At 41.0% G+C, this 24,089-nt stretch overlaps 1 protein-coding gene across 3 annotated transcripts in view; it reads right to left on the bottom strand.

The window, feature by feature from the left end:
* The window catches only part of SLIT3 (slit guidance ligand 3), a 475,720-nt gene that overhangs the window by 121,840 nt on the left and 329,791 nt on the right, over positions 1-24,089 (bottom strand). For all 3 annotated transcript variants that reach the window (XM_038150223.1, XM_038150221.1, XM_038150222.1), the window contains 3 exons: positions 20,439-20,510; positions 8,373-8,516; positions 5,709-5,872 (listed from right to left, as the gene is read on the bottom strand). In XM_038150223.1, coding sequence (XP_038006151.1) covers positions 5,709-5,872; positions 8,373-8,516; positions 20,439-20,510 — 380 coding nt within the window. The remainder of the gene's footprint in view (positions 1-5,708; positions 5,873-8,372; positions 8,517-20,438; positions 20,511-24,089) is intronic.

The raw sequence follows: 24,089 nt of genomic DNA, 5'->3' as shown, positions 1-24,089 counted from the left end.
AACCAAAACATACAAAAAACCCCCAAACTAAATCAAACCAAACCAAACCACAGACAGAAATCTGGATGCAGTATCATAGCCATGAATGCAGAATCATAGCCATGAATGCAGAATCATAACCAGTGTTTTCTATCCCTTTCCCTCACAGCAGGGCAAAGCCATGGTGAGAAAAGTGCTGGAGCTTGGCCTCAGATAAGATTTCCCACCACACTGAGCAGTTCTGGAGCACCCAGGACAAACCCAGAGGCTCTCAGGGCTTGGGGCTTGCTCAGGAGCTGCTGGAGCCCCACATACCATGGGCAGGATCACCACATCCCCAAAAACACGTCCCTGTAGCACTGCAACAAGGCAGGCAGGAGCAGGTGGAGACCTGTGCTTTCCACCAAACAGAAAATGCTAAGGGCAGGAGCGTGAGCCCATGGTCTGTAAATGACTATTTGCTTATTAAAAATGAAAGGAATTTGCAAAGTTGTCATCAGAGTTATTGGCAAATTATGGGAACAACTGGAGAGTGTTTCAATCAGATAAATGATGCAAGATCTGGGTCAAATTCACCTGCTTTTCATGACTTTTAAACACTGGTTAAGGAATAGCAATGCATTGCAGCTTTCAGTTTGAGAGCTAAAAATCCTAGTGTTTACACATCACTAGGAGCAGAGGAAGGGATAACCCAAGGAGTCCAAGGGACACAAAATGTGTGAACTGCCACAGACAAAAAGTCCTGACATGCAGCCTGTGCTCCCCTGACTCCATCCATGGCACTTCTGCGCTACTAAAGGTGCAACAATGCAGAGAAGAGAGGAGGAAATTGGAGGTGATTACAAGAAACAGCAAGTGTGTTCCAAAGCAGACAGGTAACCTGAGGAAGGTGAGTGTGTATGAAGAGAGAGACTGGAAAAGAACATAAAGAATTAGGAGAAAAGCTGCAATTAGTGAGAAGAGGTTTCATCAAATGCCTTCAAAATTATGAGTGAACAAAAAGCAGCGACATTACCACGTAATAATTTTGTGAATAACATGAGAGAAATTACACTAGCCCTAAATATGCCATTTTTGGACCCAAATGTACCAAAAAGGCTGCCTTTGCTTTGGGTTGGGTTAACAAGAGGTAGTGTCCAAAAAAGAGAGAATACTGCTGGCAGATGGTTCATTTTGCTCCTCCTGTTCTCCCCTGTCCTTTTGATTGCACAGCACTGTCTGGAACTGAAGTAACTAATTAAAGGCAGTTAGTCACAATGTATGCAGGAGGAAGCAATAAGACAGGCTCACTTCAGAGTATTTCAAATAGCAATCTTCTTGATAAAAGTCTTATTTCTAGGAATTAGAAGATAAAGAGCTTTTGTGATGTGATGTTTGTAGAAATACATTGCTTTGATCATTATCAGAGATAGTTTGTGTCAGTACAGCAGGTGGAACTTTCATTGCTTTTGAAATGCACAATATACTGGAAAATGCAAACACATCACAGGGAGAAATAGATATACAGCTGAATGCAAAGGCAGTTCTTTCCAAAAGCTATTTCATACACAGTGTCACACAGCAATCAAGGAACCTGCCAAGTCTTGAAGTGACAATAAGCTACCACAGAGACAACACAATCTGCTCATGGATTCATTTCCCTTACTCCTAAAGCCCAGTGCTGCCTTAGAAAACAAAACTGCTCTGTAGTGAACTTAATCAAATGCTTCTGGGCAGGATATTTGTGTTGATCTTTTTTCCCCCTTATTCATATTAAGAATGGGAGCCTCCAGTGACCTCAGGCTGCCAAGCACCACTGGATCCTTAGGTGGTCAGAGTGGGCAGATGTAGCCAAAAAGAAAATGATCATCAGAATTTCACTGTTGCCACTGAAAATGACATTTTCTAAACATTCTAAAAATTCCCTTTTCTAAACAGAAGAGAGAGAGAATTAGTCACAGCCTGTACTTATGACTTCTCTTTCAAGAAAACATCTCAGATTTTTTAATCTCAGATTGTATAGCTGTGGGGAGACAGTTGGGCAAGGGGGAGATTTGTTATTATCGTGGTGCACTGCATCAAATGGACAGCTAAAAATCACAGAAAATAGCATCTATTGCAATCTGAAGTTTAAACATATTTGATGGTATATTCAAAAGCTTTGCCTGTCTCACAGCCCTGGGCAAAAATATGTCCTGTTCCCTGCTGTTCCTTCATTTCATGCTATAATGCTTCCAATTCTCCTTTTAAAAAGAATTATGTACATTATCTACCTGTTGCACAGAAGCTGCTTCCTATGGCCACTCATAACCTTTGCAGATGTTGCTCCACTGCCATCAGTAAAAGCTCGAGTCATTAGGTTCTGTGAGGAAATAGCATCTGGGAAAAGTGCCTCAATTGAAAGAACTGATCATTCAGAAAAGAAGGTAAGTACTTCAGGCTGGATGCTATTGAGCAGGATGGTGGGGACCTGTGATGAAAACTGAAGGAAAGAGTGTGCAGAATGAAGTTCTGTAGATCAGCCTTCACAGCTTCATTTAATTATCAAATACAGTTCTATTTAGCCCATCTGCTTGTGTCCTCTTGACATTTCCTTCATGATGCTCCTCTGCCACTTCAGACTGATGAAACTTCAAACATCTCAGCTTTTCTCCCCTGTTCCTGCTAACCACTCCTCTCTTCTGTTCTTAGAGAAAAAGCACTTCCCTTTCTTCCCTTAATTTACTGAACAGTCACATTTTTTTCTCATAAAAGGTCATTTCTGATAGTCCCCTTCATGATCACAGAATCATGGAATGGTTTGGGTTGGAAGGGACCTTAAAGATCATCCAGTCCCAACCCCTACCATGGCCAGGGACACCTTCCACTGTTCCAAGCCCCAGTGTCCAACCTGGCCTTGGGCACTGTCAGGGATCCAGGGGAAGCCATAGCTTCTTTGGGCAACCTGAACCAGGGCCTCACCACCCTCACAGGAAACAATTTCTCCCCAACATCTAATCCAAATCAACCATCTCACAGTTTAAAGCCATTCCCCCTTGTCCTATCACTTTGTGCCCTTGTCAAAAGGAATGTGGAAGACACACAGACCACTTCAGGACAACCTCAGAATTTTATGACTTTAAAACTGTCCTTTCCCTGATGTCAAAGTATTAAGCTCTCCTAGGCTTAACTACTCCTGGGTGTGATCCTGACACTGCCTGAGCACCTCTGCTCCCACAGAGCCCAATTTTTCTGTGCATCCTCATCTCTTCTCAAAGGTCAAAGACTGTGTGATGATAAAATCCCTCACATTTCTTCCTTAACCAGCCCCTCACATTCCCTGTGTTTTCCCCTCAAAAAACGACTTTCTGACCATTGACAGATACTAGATATATTACACAAAGCACATGAAAATACCAGCATACTGAAAAAGAGCCCTTTGAGAAAGAGATGCACATTTACAAAAGAATTTAAAATGAAAAATTGTTTTGTCATACACCGAGCAGAAGATGTAAAAACGAGAACAGAGAATCCCAAAGACAGTGAGGACACAGACAAGTTACTAAGCCTTGCCATCCCAGTGGGATTGTGTCATCCCTGGATGACACAAAGCACTGCCCAATGCTCTAAAAGAAGATTCATACCTCATGGACATTTCTGCACAGAGACGTGCTGTGTTAGATCTTGGGATGAAACATATTCCTCAAAATGAAAACATGGAAAATTCCTGCTAAATGCCAAGCCTGAAGCAGCCATGATTCAAAGGGACAAGTTGAGCAGAACAGGTGCCAAGGATGTCTGTTCCCTGGATTGATTTACAAGCTAAGATTTTCTAAACCATTAGATGTTCCCTGTCTCATGTGAGCAGACAGCAAGTCGAGTTCAATGTATCTCATCACCATCTGGAAACTCTACAGGCAAGGATCTCTTCTCTATTGAGCTTATGAACAGCATTAGTTTTCATCCAGCTGAAATCTTTGTTCTGAAGCTGTTCAATCTCTGCTCTCCTCCTTCATAAGTCAGGTTTATGCTTTTTCCATGTGGTTTTGATATAGATGTAGAGCTGGAGACCCAGGGAAAAACAGCCTAATGCCTCAAGGAAAGGACCCCCAAGAAAAGAACTCACACAAAATATTATTCTCAGCATCACCAGGTACTGATTTCTTCACTGTAGCTCTTCTTAGCTCTGACCTCTCCTAAATGGTGTCAGCTGGTGTTTGCCTTCTCCAATCGCCTGTACCTTTGTTCAAAGCATGCATGCTCACACATAACATTAATTCCTCTAAGCCATTAATAAAAGCAGAAGGAAATAACAATGGCAAATTGGGTACAGGTTTATACAGATCTGTTTCTGCAGGCTGCTTTCCTGTCTAAGTTATATTTATGCATTTTCATTTCCAGTTTATTTAAATATAGATATTACTGGCTAATTACATTGTTACTATGATGGACACAATCCAAAAACCTAGATAAAGTACGTCGTATTTTCAGGCCTGATTTAAATGTTGTGGCTTGAGTCACAAGGGACTGAAGACCTTAACAAGCCTGCCCAAGGAAAGCTGACTGCAAATGAAGTTATCTTTATTTTGTTTCCCCCATAAAGGGAAGGTTTAGCTCGGCATGTTGCTCACAGTGATGCACAAAGCACAACGGCTTGTTTTGGGCTGCTGCCACTCAGCTTCGTGCTGCATCCCCATCTAGAGCCATTCATCTTTTACCACCAGGAACACAATTAATCATGTTGCCTTTCAGAGGAAAAAAAGAAAAATCATAGTAATTCTCACAGAAAACACCACAAGGTACTCCATCAATAACAGTCATTTTTCTCCTCAGTACACACTAATAGATTTGCTTACTGAAACCTGCTTGTCTTTACAGTATACAAAAAGGCAATAATCCAAAATAGATAAAACCAATATAACCAGTAGGAAAAACACACAAAGAAGTAGTCATCTGCTTAGTAGTGCTGTGTAAGGCAAGAAATATCCTTTTACTGACAGCTGAACCATAAATAAAGAATAGATAAGATTAAGAAAAAGCTGTTTATGTTACACTGGAGGTTAATTTCAGGTGGAAACATTTTTCTGTTTCATTCACAACACAAAACCTTTGCCTAAATTATTATGCACCTTTTGATTCAATGATGGCTGAAACCAAAAACCTTACCAACTTTGATGGCAATTTTACTGGAGCTAGTGTGTGTTACTTATGGAGGTAAGGAAAATGAACGTATGAAAGCACGTGCATCAATGCCATTCCCTCACCCCGGATTCACTCCCATCCCAGCTCAGAAATGCTCACTGCCAGTTGTATGAAAACCTCTCATACTGTTCTCAGCCTTTTGGGTGTGGGAACTAAACTTGAGCTCAATTCTCATTAGATCAGTAAGAGCTCTGCTTAAACACAATTGATAATCCTGTCAAAATATAACATTTCCCATATGAATGCATATATATTTTAATTGTTTTGCTTAGATATTTCATAATTTAGTATTTTTTTATGAATAAACGTCACAAGCTTTATATTTTTTCTTTGTTTTTTAAGAGAAGACAGCTATAGACTGCCTTTCTTTTTCTTTTTTTTTTTTTTTTAATCCATAAGGTAATTGCCTTTCTGTCGAACTAACCGAATTTCCCCAAATTCAATTTCCAAAGATGCTCCCTAATATCCATTACAGCAAACACTGTCCCGCAGATTGGATTAGCGAGCTCTCTGGACCCGCTCATCCCCGCGCGGGGAGCGCAGCAGAGGCTGGATAAATGAATTATTACCTGAGCAGCGGAACTTCTTGCTCTTGATCTGGCTGATGCGTTTGTTGGCAAGGCGACGGGGATTGCTGCAGCGCGCGCCGCTCGTCTCGATGGGATTATCCTGCAGGTAATCAGCCAGCCACTTCAGATGGCAGTCGCACACAAATGGGTTCTGAGCTAAATGTCTGCGAGAAGGATGGCATGTTTAATCACGAGTGACCTGTGACACCATGCTCCAGCATTGTTTCTTTTTTTTGTTTTTTTTTTTTTTTTTTCACCAGCGCCGAAGCTGAAGAGTGGAGTAATTGAATCGGCTCCTGAAAAAAAACCAGCCCAGGCCCGGCGGAAGCCGCGCGGAGCCGCACGCGAATGGGAGAATTCTGTGAGCGCTCACATCTACGGCAAGCCCTCGCACAGAGGAAACAAAAATTAAGACAGCAAAGCCCCCTTTAGAGGACATAGACCTGCTGCTGTCTCCCAAGTCCCACGGTTTCTCCTGAGAGCTTGACGTGCTGCCTCTTGAAATAAATGCACCTTACCTGAAGAGCATTTTGTATCCTGGTTTAAAAGAAATTTTATCAGCAAGCTCAAAATGTGAATTAGTAAAGCACCTTGGATCTTTGGGCAAAGGCAGAAGTGGTCCAAAATCTTTTCACAAGAGTGAAATTAATATTTGAACAAGCTCATCATTTCTAACAGTACTTCCTTCATATGTATTTTTTCCTGAAGCAAAAGGTTTTAATTTAAAGACTGAAATGTTTAGGCAAGGTACAACTGCACTCTATCCTTCACCAAAGTTTGCTCAGCTTGTTTCCTATGAAATTGGAAATAGGTACTATAGCATTGATTTTAAGTGGGCATTTAGGCTTTGGTAACAGAAATCTGCTGGAGCATCTCAGAGAGAAAGTGTTTTTCTGCAGCTGTTCTGATTTACTTTGCTTGACAAAGCTGAGCACTGTAGCAGGAGAGTTTGCCAGGTCTTTCCCAGAGCCAGGCTCTAATCTCAGTTCAGCTAACTTGCATGAGTCCCTCTGACCTCCAAGGGAGCAGAACTTAGCTCTCCAATAACTGCAAAGACAGGTTAAGAAAAGACAGATGTTTCAATTTGGTTTGGACAGAGGTATAAAGTTATAGCCTCGCAAGAACTCTCTCCCTCTGTTACTGTTTTCCACTTGTAGAAACTTCTTTTCTGTTTGCAGTTATATTTATGAACTGCCACTGAACAAAATAAGTGTAAAATACAACAGGGCAATGGCTGTTCAGGACTGGGAAGGGAGAGCACATAGAGCAGAAAGGGTCTGAAGAAACTCAAGATTCCCGTTGCAGTAGAGCCATTCCTGCTGTGCAAGGTCCAAAGAATCACATAGAGACAGAATTTGGGTCTGGTTTTGCAGCTCTAGAAAAACACAGAAGATGGCAATCACTTGGAGTTCTAGAAATGGGAGAATGAATCAAAACTTTGTGACAAAGTTTCTTGGTGTGAAGCAACAAGTCCGTTCTAAGCAAGGGCCACCAGGAACACCAGGAAAGCTCTATGGAAACCAACGGGAGATGTTCACACCTTAGGCCTATAAACATTAAAAAAGCCTGTTGTTTAACCTGAAAAACCTTACATAGCTCTGTGAAAGAACCCTCTCTGTGGCCCCAGTTCATGTGTGTATATACACAGCAAGCTGCAGCAGCAGAAAGCATGGTGGAGCTGCAGAGGCAGAACTGGGGGTGCTGTACATGATTATTCCAATGTCTTCATGGTTTGCAGCAATACATACTGGCCAAATATCTGTTGGAAATTCAGGTTATGTTTGTGGCTGCCTGAGGGTGTGGCAGAAACTTTGCTGCAAGAAATCATTGCTATCAGTTCATTTGTATATGATTTGAAACATTTCTACAACTAATTCAGCTAATAGATTCCCAGTATTAAAATATATAAATGTGCATTTGCATACAAAAATTGCAGTACTATAGCGTGTGCGTGCACAGACACTGATGTGTATATATATATATATATATATATATATATATATACACATACACACACACCCATAGATATTTTAATACTGGAATATCTGGCTGCCAACTCCAGCTCTGAAGGAGTACTATTTACCTTATTATCCTATTACTCACAGCTTTAGGATGAGACCTTCTTCTACAAAATATTGAATCATTTCTGTATTTTTGCTTCTGATGCCTATTCTAATGCCTCCAAATTCAAAACTGTTGAGTGGATTTTCTTAATGGATCAAATAATACAACACATCATTCCCCTTAAGTGGAATGTCAGCTGAAATGTGGTTACAGAAGTCACGAACTGCACAGCAGGACTCAGACCCAGGCAGGAGAGATGCCAACTCATTGGCTCATTAAAAACTCTTAGGCAATGATCCTAATAGAATGTGCTGTTCATATCTTATCCAGAGTCAAATGCACACATTATCTCCCCAACAAACAGCCCGAGCTTCACACAGCTCTGACACTTCTGTCACTAAGGGCAGGCTGTGTCGATCCTGCCCTTGCTGAATTGATGCAACACTTCTTCTTCTTCTTGCTCCTTTTCTCTCAGGGAGGAAGGGAGGGGCTGCTACATGGATGTCTCTTCCAAATTGTCTTAATGTCAGATGAAACGACAAGCAACATTTTTGGTGGGGAAAGGGAGAGCTGTCATTTGTGCTATGCCTGCATACTCACAGAGTCTGGATTGATCGCAGAGGTGCAAAGAGCCCCTTGCTGATGGTCTGCAGTTTGTTGTCATAAAGAGATAACAGTTTGAGATTATGCAGACCTTGGAACGTGTTTACCCTCAGGCAGTTGATCTTGTTGGCATTGAGGAGTCTGAAAACAGAGGAAAGGTTTAGAATTCATTAATCTTGTAATAATCAAATAAAGATAGACTGCACTTTGGGGTTAAATCTAAAAAAAAAAAAAATTAACTTAGTCACCAAAGCTAAACCACATGTAAAGCCTTCATTTGCCTGTTACATTTCAAAGGTGAAAAACTCACAGTGGACAAGAGTGCTCTCATAGCTGGGGAATATACAGACATATAACAGTGCTAGCCATCATAAAATACTTACAAGCTGGGAGGGCGTGGGGGGTTGTATGCTTAGCCCTCTCCCAATTTACTCAAAATTCTACACAAATATTTAAGGAAGCCTTCAGCTTAATATACACAGGAAAAAAAATTACTCCCCACCTTGCTATTCCATGCATATACAGCCTACAATGAGAAGAACCCTTATTTTTCAATTTTCTCTACCGGCAGCTGTCTTAACTGAAATTCTGGGAGTTTGAAATCTTTTGATAAGGAGTGTAGGGTTAATTTGATAATGGAAGATTAAAAAGACATTTCTCTTGGGAAACAAAAAGAGAGAAGTCTGGGCTAAAACATACTGAAAGGAAGCCCAGTTCACACCCAAGGACAGCCAGGTAGGGGCCCAGGCTGCCACAGGAGCTGTGTCCTCAGTCCCTGTCCCTTGGAGGTTTTTAAAGTGACATCAAATAAAGCCCTGAGCAACCTGCTCTGACCTGATAAGGTGGCTCTGCTTTAAGCAAGGGTTCCCCAGACTATTGCCAAGTGATCACTCAAGGTCCCTTCCAGCCTCTGCTGTCCCACAATTCTATGAATTCCAGTCACACCAGAGTCCTTTGCAGGTGTGGAAAAGAAGCACAAAGGCAATTTAAATACTATTTTAAAAAACCCATATATTTTACAACGACACAGCAACCAGCTGGTGGAACTAATCAGTTCAGCAAGAAAATCTTGGACAGTACTTGTGCAAGTTTTCTTAGCTCATCCATCCAGAGTTCTGCCCCATGTCATAAGTGTATACAAACCCAACAACAAGCCTCATCTCCTGCTGAGACAATCAAACACAAGAACACTTGATTTGTCACTGTCATCTGCATAGGTGGTATCCTGCACTTAGAAGGGAAATAGGCAGGAAATTACCTATTTACCTAGCAAAGCCAAAATCCACATCTTTTGACTGCTACCAAGAACTACTGAGAAAAATGGTAAACTGCAAACAGTATATGTTGTTAACTCAGTTCTCTTGAGCACAAAATTCTTCCCTTGTCAATGAATGTAAAGGACTAAATATTGCATCAATGTGGCTCTCTGTGAGGCAGCACACTAACGCAAAAACAGAAGACAAATAGGCAAAGAGGAAAATATATCCTCTAATTTCTCAGCAAGCAAATGCATAATTTTAAGGACAGCAGCACAGGGAGCTTCCATTCTCAACAAACTGCACAGACACCACTAAAGACAAGAGGGCAGCCACTCAAGAAGAAATTCAAGCTTGCTAGCTGCATGTGATGCTTTTCTTTTCTCCAAAAAGTAATTCAGAAGATGCTTCCTCTGCCTTTACACTCCTGAAACCTTTGGAGCATCACAGGCTCATTACAGTTCTCTGCTCCCACTGTTGTTTTGGCAGAGCCTTGTTGCTGCAGCCAAAAGTGACAGTGTTTGTGATACACAGGAGGTGAAGGCAGACTTGGGCAGCATAGAGAGCTCCAGGAGAACAGGAATGCTTTGGAATGAGAGGGCTCTAAAGGAGAACTCCCCTCCCCAGCCTACAGGAAAGTCAGTATCAATTTACCCCAATTTCCTCCTTTAAATGTTGTGGAAAATGAAGTTTGACATTAGTTAAGACAAAATCCCATAGAAGGCAATGATGGATAAATGAGGTTACATTTCTGCATGAACTAATAGCTAAAACAATTTTATGAAATCATAAGCAGCACTAGTATGACCCCTCTGGAATCTGTATTTCCATGACACCTAATCCACACTCCTGCTGGCTCCCCCAAAAGTAAAAGGGGAATTTTCCCATTGGGCACAGGAACAGCTCCTCCTCCTTCACTCCAACAGCAAATGCCATCTCCTCCTGCTTGCTTCTGACAGCCATTTGTAAACCAAAGCAAAGCAATCTCCTCCTCTCAGATCTCGCACATCATGCATTTCTCTTTCCAGCTTGTAGAGTACCTTATCCATAAAGAATGGCTTAGCAAGGTATTAGGATGCAGAACCAGGTACTGAATATTGAACAGTATCCCTAGACATGCCCTTAGGCATTACAAATCCTTTGGTTTCTACCCCCTGTCCTTTTGCACTGGTGTCACCTCGATGTTAGGGAATGCACAGCAGCTTGGTTTGGCTGTTCCTGTCCCATGACAGAGGCTTGGCACCTGAGCTACCCAGGAACAAAACTGAAAACAAGTATGTACTTCCATTTCTTTTGCTAGGTGCTAGTTTTTTCCAGTATTATAGTAATGGTTTATGTTGCAAGCAGTACTTGTAACAAGGTATAAAGCAAAAATGAAAGCAATCTCAGCAATAAGAGAATTTACAACTGAACTACAATTGTATTTCCAGTATATCTTCTTGGGATGCCTCGGAAGTGCACAGCAGAGCTGCTCTGGGCAGATGCTGCTCCCTCCTGTGCAAAGATCAGGCACAAAGTCTACATTACTGATCCATCCCACTGAAAAAACCCTCTGAGCAAAACTGACCTGCAGCTGCAGTGAATACACTGGATCCAGATTCATTCTCCCATTAATTTCAACAAAACGTGCATAAACCCCATGCTGGAAAATAGAATTTACAATGTGACGAGGTTCCTGGCATGAATTTTTGATGACTATGTTCATACTGATATAATCTGTGATATTTATTTAGAGCCAAACACTGAAAATGAGAGCAACTGATCCTCTATACATCCACAAATACAGAGGCACACGCTCTTTAAACATCAGAGTCATTTGGAACAGAAAAGTGCTTGTGCAGACTGTTTAGAAGTGGGAATTCAGGTCCTAAACAGCTTTTCTGAGGTGACAACACCTATCCTGTGTATCACAGATAGTCTGCTCAACAGGAATACAGGTGTGGCCATCTGAGGTGGGTGGTGAGATACATTAATGACTTATTTCTGCTCAGAATCAGTGAGAAACGGGGGAGAAAAGAAAATGAAGAAGCAGAATATATCATCCCTAAAAATTTTCCCCTCCTACTTACAGTGAGTTAGACGATGACTTTTGGCCAGAATCACTCAGGTTCATATTCCTTTCAAAACTCTCAGTTATTTTAAAATATCTGCTATGAATAGTCCCCTCTATAAATCTCAGTCCTTTATTTAATCTTTCTTCATTATCCCAGCTCCACTAATGGCATCTAATTTTTAATTAAGTATACAAGGCAGGCCTCACATGGAGTTAAAAGTGGTTTTAAGAGGTTTTTTAAACTAACACAAAGGCAGATGAGAAAAGCATATTCCAGGAAGCAGAATCTTCCTTGAGCACTGAACCAGGCCATAAAGCATTCTAAGGGTTCCTTTATTGGACTTACACCAAAAGAAAGAACAACATTAAAAGTGGAGTTCTATTTTAGCAGGAATTACACAGTATTTATTTTTGCAGCAATTCATGGTGAAAGTAAATTCCACTAATTCTCCTATTTTGTTATCAGCTTGATTGGATGAGATTTACACACGGCCTCCAGATGTGGGGCACCATTGGAAAGGAGGTTAAATATTCAAGTAGAACTAAAACCGCCTGCTACCCAGAGGGATGATGGATTATTAACTCAAGTCTCCATTTTCATCCCTCTGGATATGTAAAAAACATGAAGAAACCTCTCACAAGCCTTAGGCCACCACAGAATAAGGGAGAATGGTTAAAAACCTTGTGGTTTGCACACCATTGGAACAACGAGCTGAGCAGAGCACTATTACAATTCCACGAACCCATTTCCTGAAAAAAGTGGATTTGTCCACACACACTGAAATAATAACGTGTTTCAGCTAAGCCCTTGAAATGAATGTGCACTGAATTGGCTCTGTAATTGTATCAGCTGCTCATAAGCACCATCTGCATAATTAAGATGGTCCCATAATTGAATTATATGCCCAAGCACAGCTTCAAGTGATTAACATTTAAATAACATTCTGAACTCCAAACCCAAAATGACTGAAAAAATTGTTTTTTAAGAGCAAATGGGAATGTTTATATGGCTTTTACCCTTAGCCATGTTTGTATTTTTATCTCAGTGAGGTCAAGTAATCAAACCATCAGGAAATAATGACAAAACCTGGAGAATCAACAGCAGCCTGGCAACCTTACACGTGCCAGGGACTGCAGGCTGGCCTCTGGTGCTCCAGGATAGAGCAGGAATCATCCTAAATACACCAGTGAGCCTAAAGGAAAGTGTCAGGGAGAAAAGCTGCACCAAGGCACTGAAAAGCTTCTCTTCCTTTTTCACCAGCTTTGTGTTTTGACAGCAGCGACAACACGATGAGAATGAAAATGTTTGGCATCCCATGAACTGGCTGGCACATCCCACATGCCAGACTCCACTGGGGAAAATGAGAATTCACCAGAAAAAACAGATGTAAGAGGCACAGGAGACTTGTAAGGGAGAGGAGAACTGGGTAACAGTTTTGCCTGGCTAACAGCAGAATACAAATTGAACAGGCATGACCTTTATAGAATATCAATAGTTGCAGGCTTCACCTCCATTCAGAGGCACTATAAGGCAGCAAAGAGAGAATTCTCAGCAGAAAGCTTTCCTTGAATATACAATACCTGCTACAAGAAGTTCAGAATAATTTAGCATGTATTTTTCAGAATTTTCTCTTGAAATTTATTGAGAATCAAGTGGCATCCTTGATTTAACACAATTTTTCACAGGAGAACAGCTGAAGTGTCAACACAGCAATATCTAGCCAAGCACTTGGTCATCCCAGCAGCCAATGAAAAGCAACATCTAAAGACAGAATTGTGTGTGCCCCTGCCTAGTTATTGGCAAAATAATTATATTAAGTTTCAGGAAGATTTTAAGATGGCCTGGACTGTCAGGGAGCATTTTGATTGTCTCTCACTGTGTGGAGATATTTACATCTACTAAAATTTACATTTTCTAATGTGATGACTGACCACTGAAGAGTCTGTCACTGCTTCAGTTGATAATAACCAGCATGAAATCATCATCATGCTTGCTTAACCAGCTTCAAGTGCTTCTCCCTGTTCAGGAAACTCGATGACGGTGATGACAAATTTATTCACAGTAAATTAAAATGGAAAAGTTGCAAGCTGATGGTGAGTCAAGAAGGAAGTACAGAGCAGAGTCTGACAGTGCTGTTTTGGTGGGAATTCAGAAAAAGATTTCAGAAATTCCTTTTCTGATCCAAAAGTCTCCAACTCTGGTTGACCACCACCCACAAAACAATCCTGTGGTACTTCTGTTACTACCTGGAGAATTACAAACACGTGTTGTCACTGCACCCAGACTTCTGCTATTTGAAATTCAACAAATTGCCTGCTGGTAAGATCACAGCTGATTCGAGACAACCGCACGATAATTCAGATGCACAACGGAGCAAACACATTTTCACAACTTTCAGGGTTAGGCTGGTGTGTAATAACAACGGGAAGAGCTGCTGTCAGGAGAGTCCAGCTCGGAGCACTGGCATCAGAGGCTGCTGGCTCACACTGACGTAGGGATGAGCAGTGGTTTGGGAAGATGCATGCAGCCAGGCTACACCAGTGACACAGGAAAGGCAGATGCTGCTGCACTCTGTCATTAGTGCTTAACTGTAATTGCATTTCTGAGTCTGGCAGATGCTGCTTCCTCACTTTTAACAGCAGCTATTGAGTTTAGTAACATTATCACAATAGCCACCTAAATGCAGAAATCTAAAGGAAAAAAAGCTTGAGGCAAATGGCTGGAAAGCAATTCAAAAGCTATTAAACAGGTCTGTGCAGAGAGCATTCACTCCTGGACTGGAAGGATGAGGGTAACATAGTCTCTACGTAGCCAGAAATATTCTGAGTAATCAAGAGAAAAGCTCATATGCCATTTTGTTAACAATTTAGCTTCACAGATCCCAGAAATGACATAGGTTGCATAGAATCTCCAGGTCATCTGGTCTGAAACCCACTCAAAGAATGACTCATTCATGCACAGTTAATGCACTCCACCAGATCACAGGGTAATTCAGAATTCCAGGAAGCTCTAGTGGTTGCTTGTCCTGATAGGCTGCCAAAAGAGGATGAGCTACAAGGTCAGATTGGGTTACCTTGAGCTTTATCCAGTCTGGATAAAGTCTGGTCTTTAAAACCTTGAAGGACAGAGGATGTACAGCTTTCTGAGCTGCCTACTCCAACTACCTGACATTACTTTTCCCTTTACATCAGTCACAAGGGCTCTTATTTTTTACTGCCTGTTGTCTATTCTCCATGGGAAAAATTAAGAACTCCACAGAATAAGATTTTATACATCACTTAAAGCCCAGATCACTATTGGGAAGAGAAGAGACTACTGTGCTATTAAAGATTTGTAAATGGAAAACTGCACTTTCTTTATTCTGGCATTTCTGTACTGTTTACATAGCTGGTCAATATATTTATGTATGCAACAGTGCAATGTATACAATGGAATTGATGTACATTCTGTTGTTTTTAAATACTGTGTATGAGTTTGTACATCACAGCATTCTCTTTGATATTCTATCAAGCCCCAAAAGTACACAATAAATAATTGGTAGATCCTGCTTTAAGCTCTCCAGTACTGGCATTCAGTTTAGAATTACAAATCAACACAAGCACTTTAAACTTGGCAAATCCACCATGAACATACTTTTCAAGCAACCTCACCAGAAAAGAGCTGGGGATACCAAGTATCTGCCTTATTCATCCCAGAAAAAAACAGCATAAGAATCAAGTTACAAAAAAAATAAGAATCACTCAAACCAAAATTTGACCAGCTGAATTTTGGGAAGACTGATGATAGCAGTTTCTGAAAGACGCACATGACTTGTCACTTCATACAAGTCTATTTTAGGGTCAGCTGAAGTTGTAAATATTATATCTAGTTCCAATTTTAACCCAGGTTTAGATAACTGATAATTTGTCACCACTTTTGACATCACTTTATCTGTCAATATGTCAAAGTCCAGGCACCAGTAAGACTATTGGTCCTTTCCAACTGCAGCATTGAGTTTTCCCTAATGGCCAGATATTAGGTGAGGGAGGAGAAGGCTGTCAGCTTCTGGCTTCTTTTTTTGAGAGAGAAACACATCAAGCCTCTGATTTTAATATATATGTACCACAGGAGTAGATCTCCTGATGTTTAGCAACATCAAAACAGAGCCCACCATGGGGATTTTTCTTGCTCAGTAAAACATGGGGATCACAAGCAGAAGATTTAGGATCAACACTCCTGAGCACTTGTATGATTAGTAACTATGCAAAGTAAATTTCCTCAAGGAAAAGGATTTATTGAAAACTGATACTTGCCAGACATTTGGAAAATGAGAATTCGTCCCTCATATTATTCTGCTCTGCAGCCTCTTTAAAGAGCAGAGATTTTATGGCAGCTCCTTGTTCCAGGAAGCAGAGCGCCGTGATGCGCACGGCCGTAACAAAAGGCTCCCAGAATGTTTGTTTTAATCTGGCTGCAGGGAGGGAAGTGTGTTCCTTAGATATGACAAATATCACAAACTCGGTGCCCGTGGTGATGCCTTGTGAAGGCTGACCTAGAACAGACACTAGATGCAGCTAAAGAATAAAGTTGGGATTTATTAAGAGGCCTCAATGGATCCACCTGGAGCAGCACAACCCAAAACGGCCACAAAAAATGGGCAACAGGTCCGGGGTCTCACACTTTTATCAGTTCTGGTCCATTTGCATATTGGATTTAATTGTCCAGTTACAGCTTTAGGTTATGAAGCCCCATCCTTCTTGTTTTCCTCTCTTCATTCCACTGTTTCTGCTCTTGGGCCTGAGGATCATTTGTCCTTGGTCCCCAGCTGGAGAAAAGGAATTGTTTTGTCTCCCTACTCTGTGAAGAGAGCTCACCATCCCCTAGTATGAAGCCCAGACTCACCCACTAAAGCAGCACAGAATCTGGAAGATATAAAAGCTAAAGCCTGAGGCATCAGGGGCTGCTGTAGGGTTTATCTGTGTCAGGGCTGCCCAAGGGAAGGAGCTGCAGGGTCATGCTGAGCCCCCCCCTGCAGTGACTGGCAGCACTTTGGCAAGCTCAGGGGCTCCTGTAAGAGCCTGTCCACATTCCAGGGGAACTGAAGGACAGGTGAGCAGGACATTTAAATGTCTTCCATCTTCTAGAAAGCCCAAGGTCAGTTGAAGGTCTCCTGGACTAACCATCCTCAGCTAATGGTTACTCGAAAACTTCCACCTTAAGCTGAAGCCTTTGCCATTCTTTTGGTATTTAAATGCTAGAAATGCAAACAATTAAATTAATCAAACACTGTTTCACAGCTTGGACACATCCCCTGATAAAATGAAAGTTTCTGTTCGCTGTATTAAAAAAAAAACCCACAAAAGCTAGAAAAACAGATATCCCTTTCTGGAAAACAACATAGATCTCTCAAACCCAAATTGACCTAAAATTCCCAGAAGGCATTTGATACAGCCTGCTGAAAAGAAGAATGTATTGAGGACAGGGTACAGTAGCTACAAAGCTTTCTATCATCCTCTCCTCTGGCACCTTCAAACAGGATAAGGAAAACTACATGGTCCAAGAAAAGCTTCTGCTCCACAGAACAGATGTGTAGCTGGACTTAGAGAATGATTTTTGCTGCTCTGTTGGTTACCATTGCATGCTTAAGAAACACATAAGATTTGTGAAATCAGCAATTTAACAAAAATCCAATTGCAATTATTTTTGTGGGTAATGTTAACTACTTAAGGTGGTTACTTATAATGAAAACTTCAGAAACAACATTTTGAATTAAACCCACAGGGTTTAAAAAAAGCCCAACAAAACCACACCCTAATCCCTCAACAAAAATCCTCCAAACCCTTATTATCTGACCATGCCTAGTTATTTTCTTGCCAAAGATAATATAATACTGGCTTACCACCTCTGCCTTATAGGGCAAAAATGTGGAATGCTGATGCCAGCCAAGTGGTCTGAAACTTGTTCTGAATTCATTTCCCCTGCACCAAAGTCAAACAGGACACTTGAGGGTGTGGCCATGCCTGAGATGAGAACCCCTCCATCCAGCTCTGGGGCTCCTGACACCAGTGGTAGTGTCTGAAGCTGTTAGGCCCTTACAGAGAGGAATTCAGCCAGAATACAGAATAATCCTGGCCTGTATTGTGACAGTATATTTAAACTGAAGAATAATTACATGTCTGATAAACTTTGAGGAGTTATGTCCAAAACAATTAGTAACAATATTATCTGTTCTGAAATTTCACACTAATTATTTTTTCCTTTAAAAAAATATATTTTCTTTCTAAATAATAGTTTTTCCTTCTAAATAACACTGATAAACTTTGAGGAGTTATGTCCAAAACAATTAACAACAATATTATCTGTTCTGAAATTTCACAGTAATTATTTTTTCCTTTAAAATAATATATTTTCTTTCTAAATAATAGTTTTTCCTTCTAAATAACACAGGATACACAAGAACTCCCCTTTTTCTCATTGTATCCTGCTTTATCATAAAGCTAGTACAATTTCTAAACTGCTCCTGCTCCAGCTCAGGAAATCAGACAGGCTACCAGGATACCTTAATCAGAGTGTTCTTATCAGAGTGTCTCCAGACTAATAAGAAGAAATCCAATCTAGTGCCCACGGAACACTAAATTAGATCTAATCATAGGGCACTCTTTCCAATTCTTCAACAGCAGGTCTAAGACCAACAAATGCAATTTATTTATTTTTTCAGTAGCCATTAAAATACTACAAGCAATCCCAGAACAGCTGCTTCAAAGCCACAATCCAAAAAGCTGCAGACATTTGTTTGCATTTAAAACATGATCATTCAATGCTCTCCTTGCCAAAAGATACTTTACATACAAACACTCTCAAGAAGACCCTGGAAAGCTCCAGGGTCATGGTATTTTGGGAATCCCAAAACAGGGCAACCTACTTGCATTGTCTCAGCTTGAGAATATTTAAATAGTTGAAGCACAGCACCTTTCAGCGGTTCCCTGGCACACAGATTTTTTTTTTCCTTAATAACAAGGCATCACTTGAGCCAATTCTGACTTAAAACAATTGTATCTTGTGTTAAACATGCACTTCACTGAAGGCCTGCTCCACATGCACGCTAGGACTGTTCTATAAATGAGTTAAAAATTGCTTAATGCCTTATGCAGAAGTTCTAGACCCATATTTTTATAGCACATGGTGATCCATGTGTTGAGTGATTTTCTTATTTATATTTTCCTCCTGGGAAGGATTCTATCTGTAGAGTGTCCTGGATGAGACAGAACAAGTCTTGAGGAGTATCGCTTCAAATTTGCAACTGTAAAATATTCGGGCTGGGGAGGATGGTTTTAAATCTCAGATTTTTTAAAATACACAGTTTTTTACTCAAAGTAGGATGAGTCCCAGCTCCTCTGCACTTTCATAATTATTGTCCTCACATCTGGGAAACCATCCTCAAAATTTATCTTACTGCCCAGGCAAAGAAACACTGAAGTACCAGAAAACTTGTGAGGTTTGGGGCAGGAGAGAGGAAAGGAGCTGCCAGAAAAAGGTGCACAGGGTGAGGATAAAGGGATGGGCAGCTCCCCACTGCCCCAGCTCAGGGTCTGTCACAGCCAAACCAAAGGGTTTGGAACAGGGTGGTCCATGTCTGCAATTAAGGTCTTATGGATGAATTACACATCTGAGCAGTCCTTCACTCAGCATGGAGAGTCATTACAGTGACTTCATTTTACTTGTTTGGCTTTGCTCATGAATGCTGATCTAAATCTAAGCTTACTTTGATATCCTGTATACAGGCAGCAAAGGCTGCAATCACAGTGACAGATCCAATGGCAAGGACAATTGGGGAAATTCATAGCTGGCTACGTCAGGGTTGTCAGAAAGGCTTCAACTGACATGTCTAAAAGCTACTTCATATTCTGTATTAAATATTATTTACTGTTTGGGGTGGAGGACTGCATGTGACATAAACCAGAATTGACTCACTTTTGATACATCACCTTTATTTTTGGAGTGTATCATCCATGATGGTAATCACAATATTAGGAATACACACTGAACTCACTTCCCTGCTGCTCCCTCTACTGACTGGCTGAACTCCTTCCCTTTGAAGGAGTTACTGGTTCCCAATGTGATCATGGAGACAAGAGTGAGTGAAATTTGCAGTTTCACATTTAGCTTGGGAAATGTTTTCTGCTCCATTAATACATAATGAATATCTCTCTATATATTTTACCCTGATCATGACTGCAAGTTAAATCACACATGGCATAAAATACTTTCAATAACAATCTATTGTAAAATCACTTCTCTTGCAACTAAGCCCCATCTGACATCATAAGAATGTGGAACTGAGCACGAGTTGCAGCAATCAGTGCTCTCCCGTTGCCCTTTCACTTGCCCCAGCAGGTTCTTGCAGCACAGAAGCCCTCAAGGATGCAGACACTGAACCACAAGTGCTAAATGTGTAAAAACAATCAGATGGCATCCCCACCCACGCATCAGCCGGTGACCAAATTTCCTTTCTTGGACCGAGTCTCTCATTTCCTCCCCACATTTAAATCCTCTGTGCCTATTATCCATTATACACACTGTGCTATAAAACTGTTGACACCTTCCTTTTTTAGTTTTTTCAGCCCTTGCCTCCCTCTTGCCTGACACAGAAACAACAGACTAGCACATCCCAGTGAGTTCTCAGTGGAAAAGGTGGTTCTATTAATGTCAGAAGCTGAAAGAACAGTAAATCTAGCTAGTCAGTAAAATAAAGAAGAGGAAGGGATCATACTCACAGCAGCTGCAGAGACACAAGATCATCAAAAAGGCCCTGGGGAATCTCCGTGATCTTGTTTCCATAGAGCACTCTGAAAGATTCAGGAAGACAAAATAAATCTTGAATAACAGCCCAGTTTAGTGTCCTCCCACATCTCTGCATTATCATCTTTATTGATCATGGTGCACCATGCCCAGGATCTGTGGGCATTTCATTTAACCACTGATCTCATTTTCTTTTCAGAGAGCACATGGCATTAAATGAGTCGTTATGATTCAGGCTTCGTCTGGTGTTGGAAGGCATTTTTAATGTAGAAACTGGACATCATCCAAAAACTGTATCTGAAATATTTTTCATTCTGTTAAAGGATTTTTTTTTCCATCCTCTTTAGAAATATTTTAGCCACTGAAAGGCACATTGTCTGATGCAAAACCCTAGAATTCTGCTCAGTAATACTGAATTTAAAAGCCAGAGAGCACAGGCTGGTTGTCGATAAAATTTCATATAACTGAGTCTCTTAAGATACAGTAATTGGCATGAAATGTGACACAGGCATCATTGGATAAAATATTATGGCTTCACCAGCTGCTGTTACCATTTCAATGAACTAATATAAAGAAATTTATCCTGAACTGGAAATAGACATATATTTCAGGAACTCAAAAATAATTTAGGTATAGCTTAGTTATAAAAATCAGTAAATCTTTAGTAACAAAAATGAGAGCCACTGTGTACATTTAATCAGCCATAAATATATGACCTAATATCCATGATTCAGTTTTAACATTAAAAATATTTCATTTTTTTTGATGGAGAAATGCACATATATTATCCTTAGAAGCTGAATGAAGGGGGAAGAGAGACAGAACCACCATTATGCTGAGATGTGTTACCCAGTGATCAGAGCAAAATCCTGTATGACAGGAACACCAGAAATTCAGTCATGGCTGAAGTATTAGCTCGTGTCATTTCTGCAGGTTGGTATCATTTGTAAAAACCAGAGTGGCTGAGGAGCTTTTGTGAGTCCTGGTAAAAGGGAAGATGATGAGGTTCCCTCTGACAACATTTTGCCTTACCTAAACATTTCAAACCTGGGAAAAAAACAGAGATTATGTAATTTTTATGCTCTACAAAGGGCATGGCAAATGGTTATGAACCAGCAAATGCCAAAACTCTGCTGCTTATGTGTCACTAAATTTGTTGATTCCCTCACTTTTTAATGTGGAACAATAGGCTGGCAATGAATCAAAAGACCATGTGAGGCTTGGATGTTGGCTGAAATCCTGGCTTACCCTGCCTGACGACGTTTGAAATATTAAGAAGAGTTGAACATGCTGAAAACCAAACTCTTAGCACGGCAGACCATTTCCAATACCCCCTGGCCTTCCCAGAGCATCACCACTTCAGTTTACTCTTCATCAGTCACTGGGAGTCCATCACCCCTGTGGGAGCCTTCCCAGAGCAGCTCATTTCTGAGCTTAAACACAGTAACACCATTTAAATACCAAAACCTAAACTGAAACCTAATTTTTCATTACTTTTGCAGTTTAGCAGGAACTGAAGTGCTACTCAAGAAACTCAGGGTCATCCAGCATTCTGTTTTCTCTAAATAAATGTAACAATTTCTCTATCTAGTACAGAGTCGGGGGTGTTTGTAATGTGCTGCTCCCATTTGTGTTTCTTGTGAGCAATGAATGCTTCCAAATTCTTCTGACTGTTTCTCAACTTTAGCTTCAGAAGACACAAACAATTTTCTATTTCGACAAAAGGTAATGCAATACATGAAGATTTTTATAATCTGTCCAAAGCTGGACAGAAATGGTGGCTGGACTTGGAAAGGTTTAACAGGATCATTTAGACCGAACATTCAAGTCCCTGGAATTCACTGGGCTCTAAACCAACATGTGAAAGGGTGACTCACAGATTTCTTTCTGCACAAAGATGTGTGCACCTGTATGAGGAAGCAGAAGCAAAACCTCTGCAAATAAAATATTTGTAAAAGGTTAAAACATCGATGCCCACAGAACCCAGTATGCTTCCCCTTCACCCCCCAGTCTTTTTGAAAAGCCTTTCTTTAGCTTCCTTTAGCTTTAGTGTGTCATCTGTACACTGAGTTTAGACTGCAAACTGTGGGATGTCAGAAAAACATCTTCCTTAGTTTTGTGAAGGAGCAGGATCACCATTATGCTCATCAATAATGCATAGTGCAACTGCAAAGAGGAATTGAGAAGCTAAGTTTTACAAAATGCCCATGGAAAGTAAAAAACATCCCCACTCCAGCCTAAGGGTTATCCTGGCTGTAGAGGTAAAACAAAACCTTAAAGAAATATCATCACTCATGTCCTATGGCACTACTGAGTGCAAATATCAAAATAAGACCCCCAGAGAATTTTTTTTTAAAATTTGAGAGTCAAAAGGTTATAGTGCAGTGTGCTACTGGGCTTCAAACCTTGGATGTGTTTGTACATCTTCTTTATTATTTTGAAGAAAATAGATCAAAGTAACTTATAAAATAAAGCAAAACTCTGATTTTTAGAAGCCATGAAAAGGAAAATAAGCATTTTGCAAACTAATTTGGCTTATGTGCATGTGGTACATTAGCATTCAAACAGATTAGCAGCTAAACAAAAGTCAGTATGAGAGCTCAGGCACTTGTCTCTAATTCATATTCATGTTCAGCACTGCACAGAGCCAAACGAGCTGATGCCATGTCTGCCTGCCATGCCTGGGCTGCAGGCACCCGGGGCAGCACAGGCAGGGAGCTCTGCCCTGCCCTGCAGCTCCTCAGGCAGCTCTCATTGCCCTTTGCTGCGGGGAGAAGCACAGAAAACCTGCTTTGCTCAGAGTTCCCATCTGTGTCAGCCAGGAGAGCACATCCCACCGAGGAGCATGGCCTGGGCTGCTCCTGCTCTCAGCCAGCTGCTGCTGCTGCTGCCCTGGGCTGATGGGGCCAGCCAGGCTGGGAGCCCTGCAGCCCCAGGGAGCCTCCTCTGCTCCTGCCACACTGCCCACCTCCCTGCTCTGCAGCCCAGGGCTCCACTGCAGCAGCTCTGGGGGGAAAGGGAACCAAAGAAAAACCCTGACAAAAATGACCAAACCCAAACAAACAAACAAACAAACCCCCAAACAACCCAAAAAAAACCACCTAAAAAAACCCCTAACCAACCACAAAAAAACCCCAAAAACAAACAAACCAAAACAAAAAAAAAAACACCCAAACACTCCCAAAAAACCCCACTAAACAAATGAAACCAAAAAAAATCAACAAACCAACAACAACAAAAAAACCCATAAAACAAATGCCCCAAAAACCCCACAAAAGAAAACTAAACAAAAAACCAACCAACCAACTAAAAACCAAAAAGTCAAAAAACCAAGAAAATCCTCAAAAACCAAAACCAACAAAAACCCACCCAACTAAACAAAAAACAAACAACCAAACAAAATTAAAAAACAACCGAACAAACACCAACTTTAAAAAGCCATATAGGAGACCAATTCAATTCAAGAGCTTCATTTAAATCTCCAGGGCTTTTACCAGCAGAGGTGAATTTTAGGAGATTTGCCCTTTGGCATTACATGTTCTAAAACTGGTGTTCACTTGCTTCCCCCACACGTGCTGCAGGACATGCAGGTGTCCTGGCTAATGTGCAAGCTTGGCACAGGAACA

Source organism: Motacilla alba, chromosome 13 (assembly GCF_015832195.1).
Source record: "Motacilla alba alba isolate MOTALB_02 chromosome 13, Motacilla_alba_V1.0_pri, whole genome shotgun sequence".
NCBI classification, from domain to species: domain Eukaryota; kingdom Metazoa; phylum Chordata; class Aves; order Passeriformes; family Motacillidae; genus Motacilla; species Motacilla alba.
Note: the sequence above shows the minus strand (reverse complement) of the source record. Positions and strands in the feature narration are given on the sequence as shown.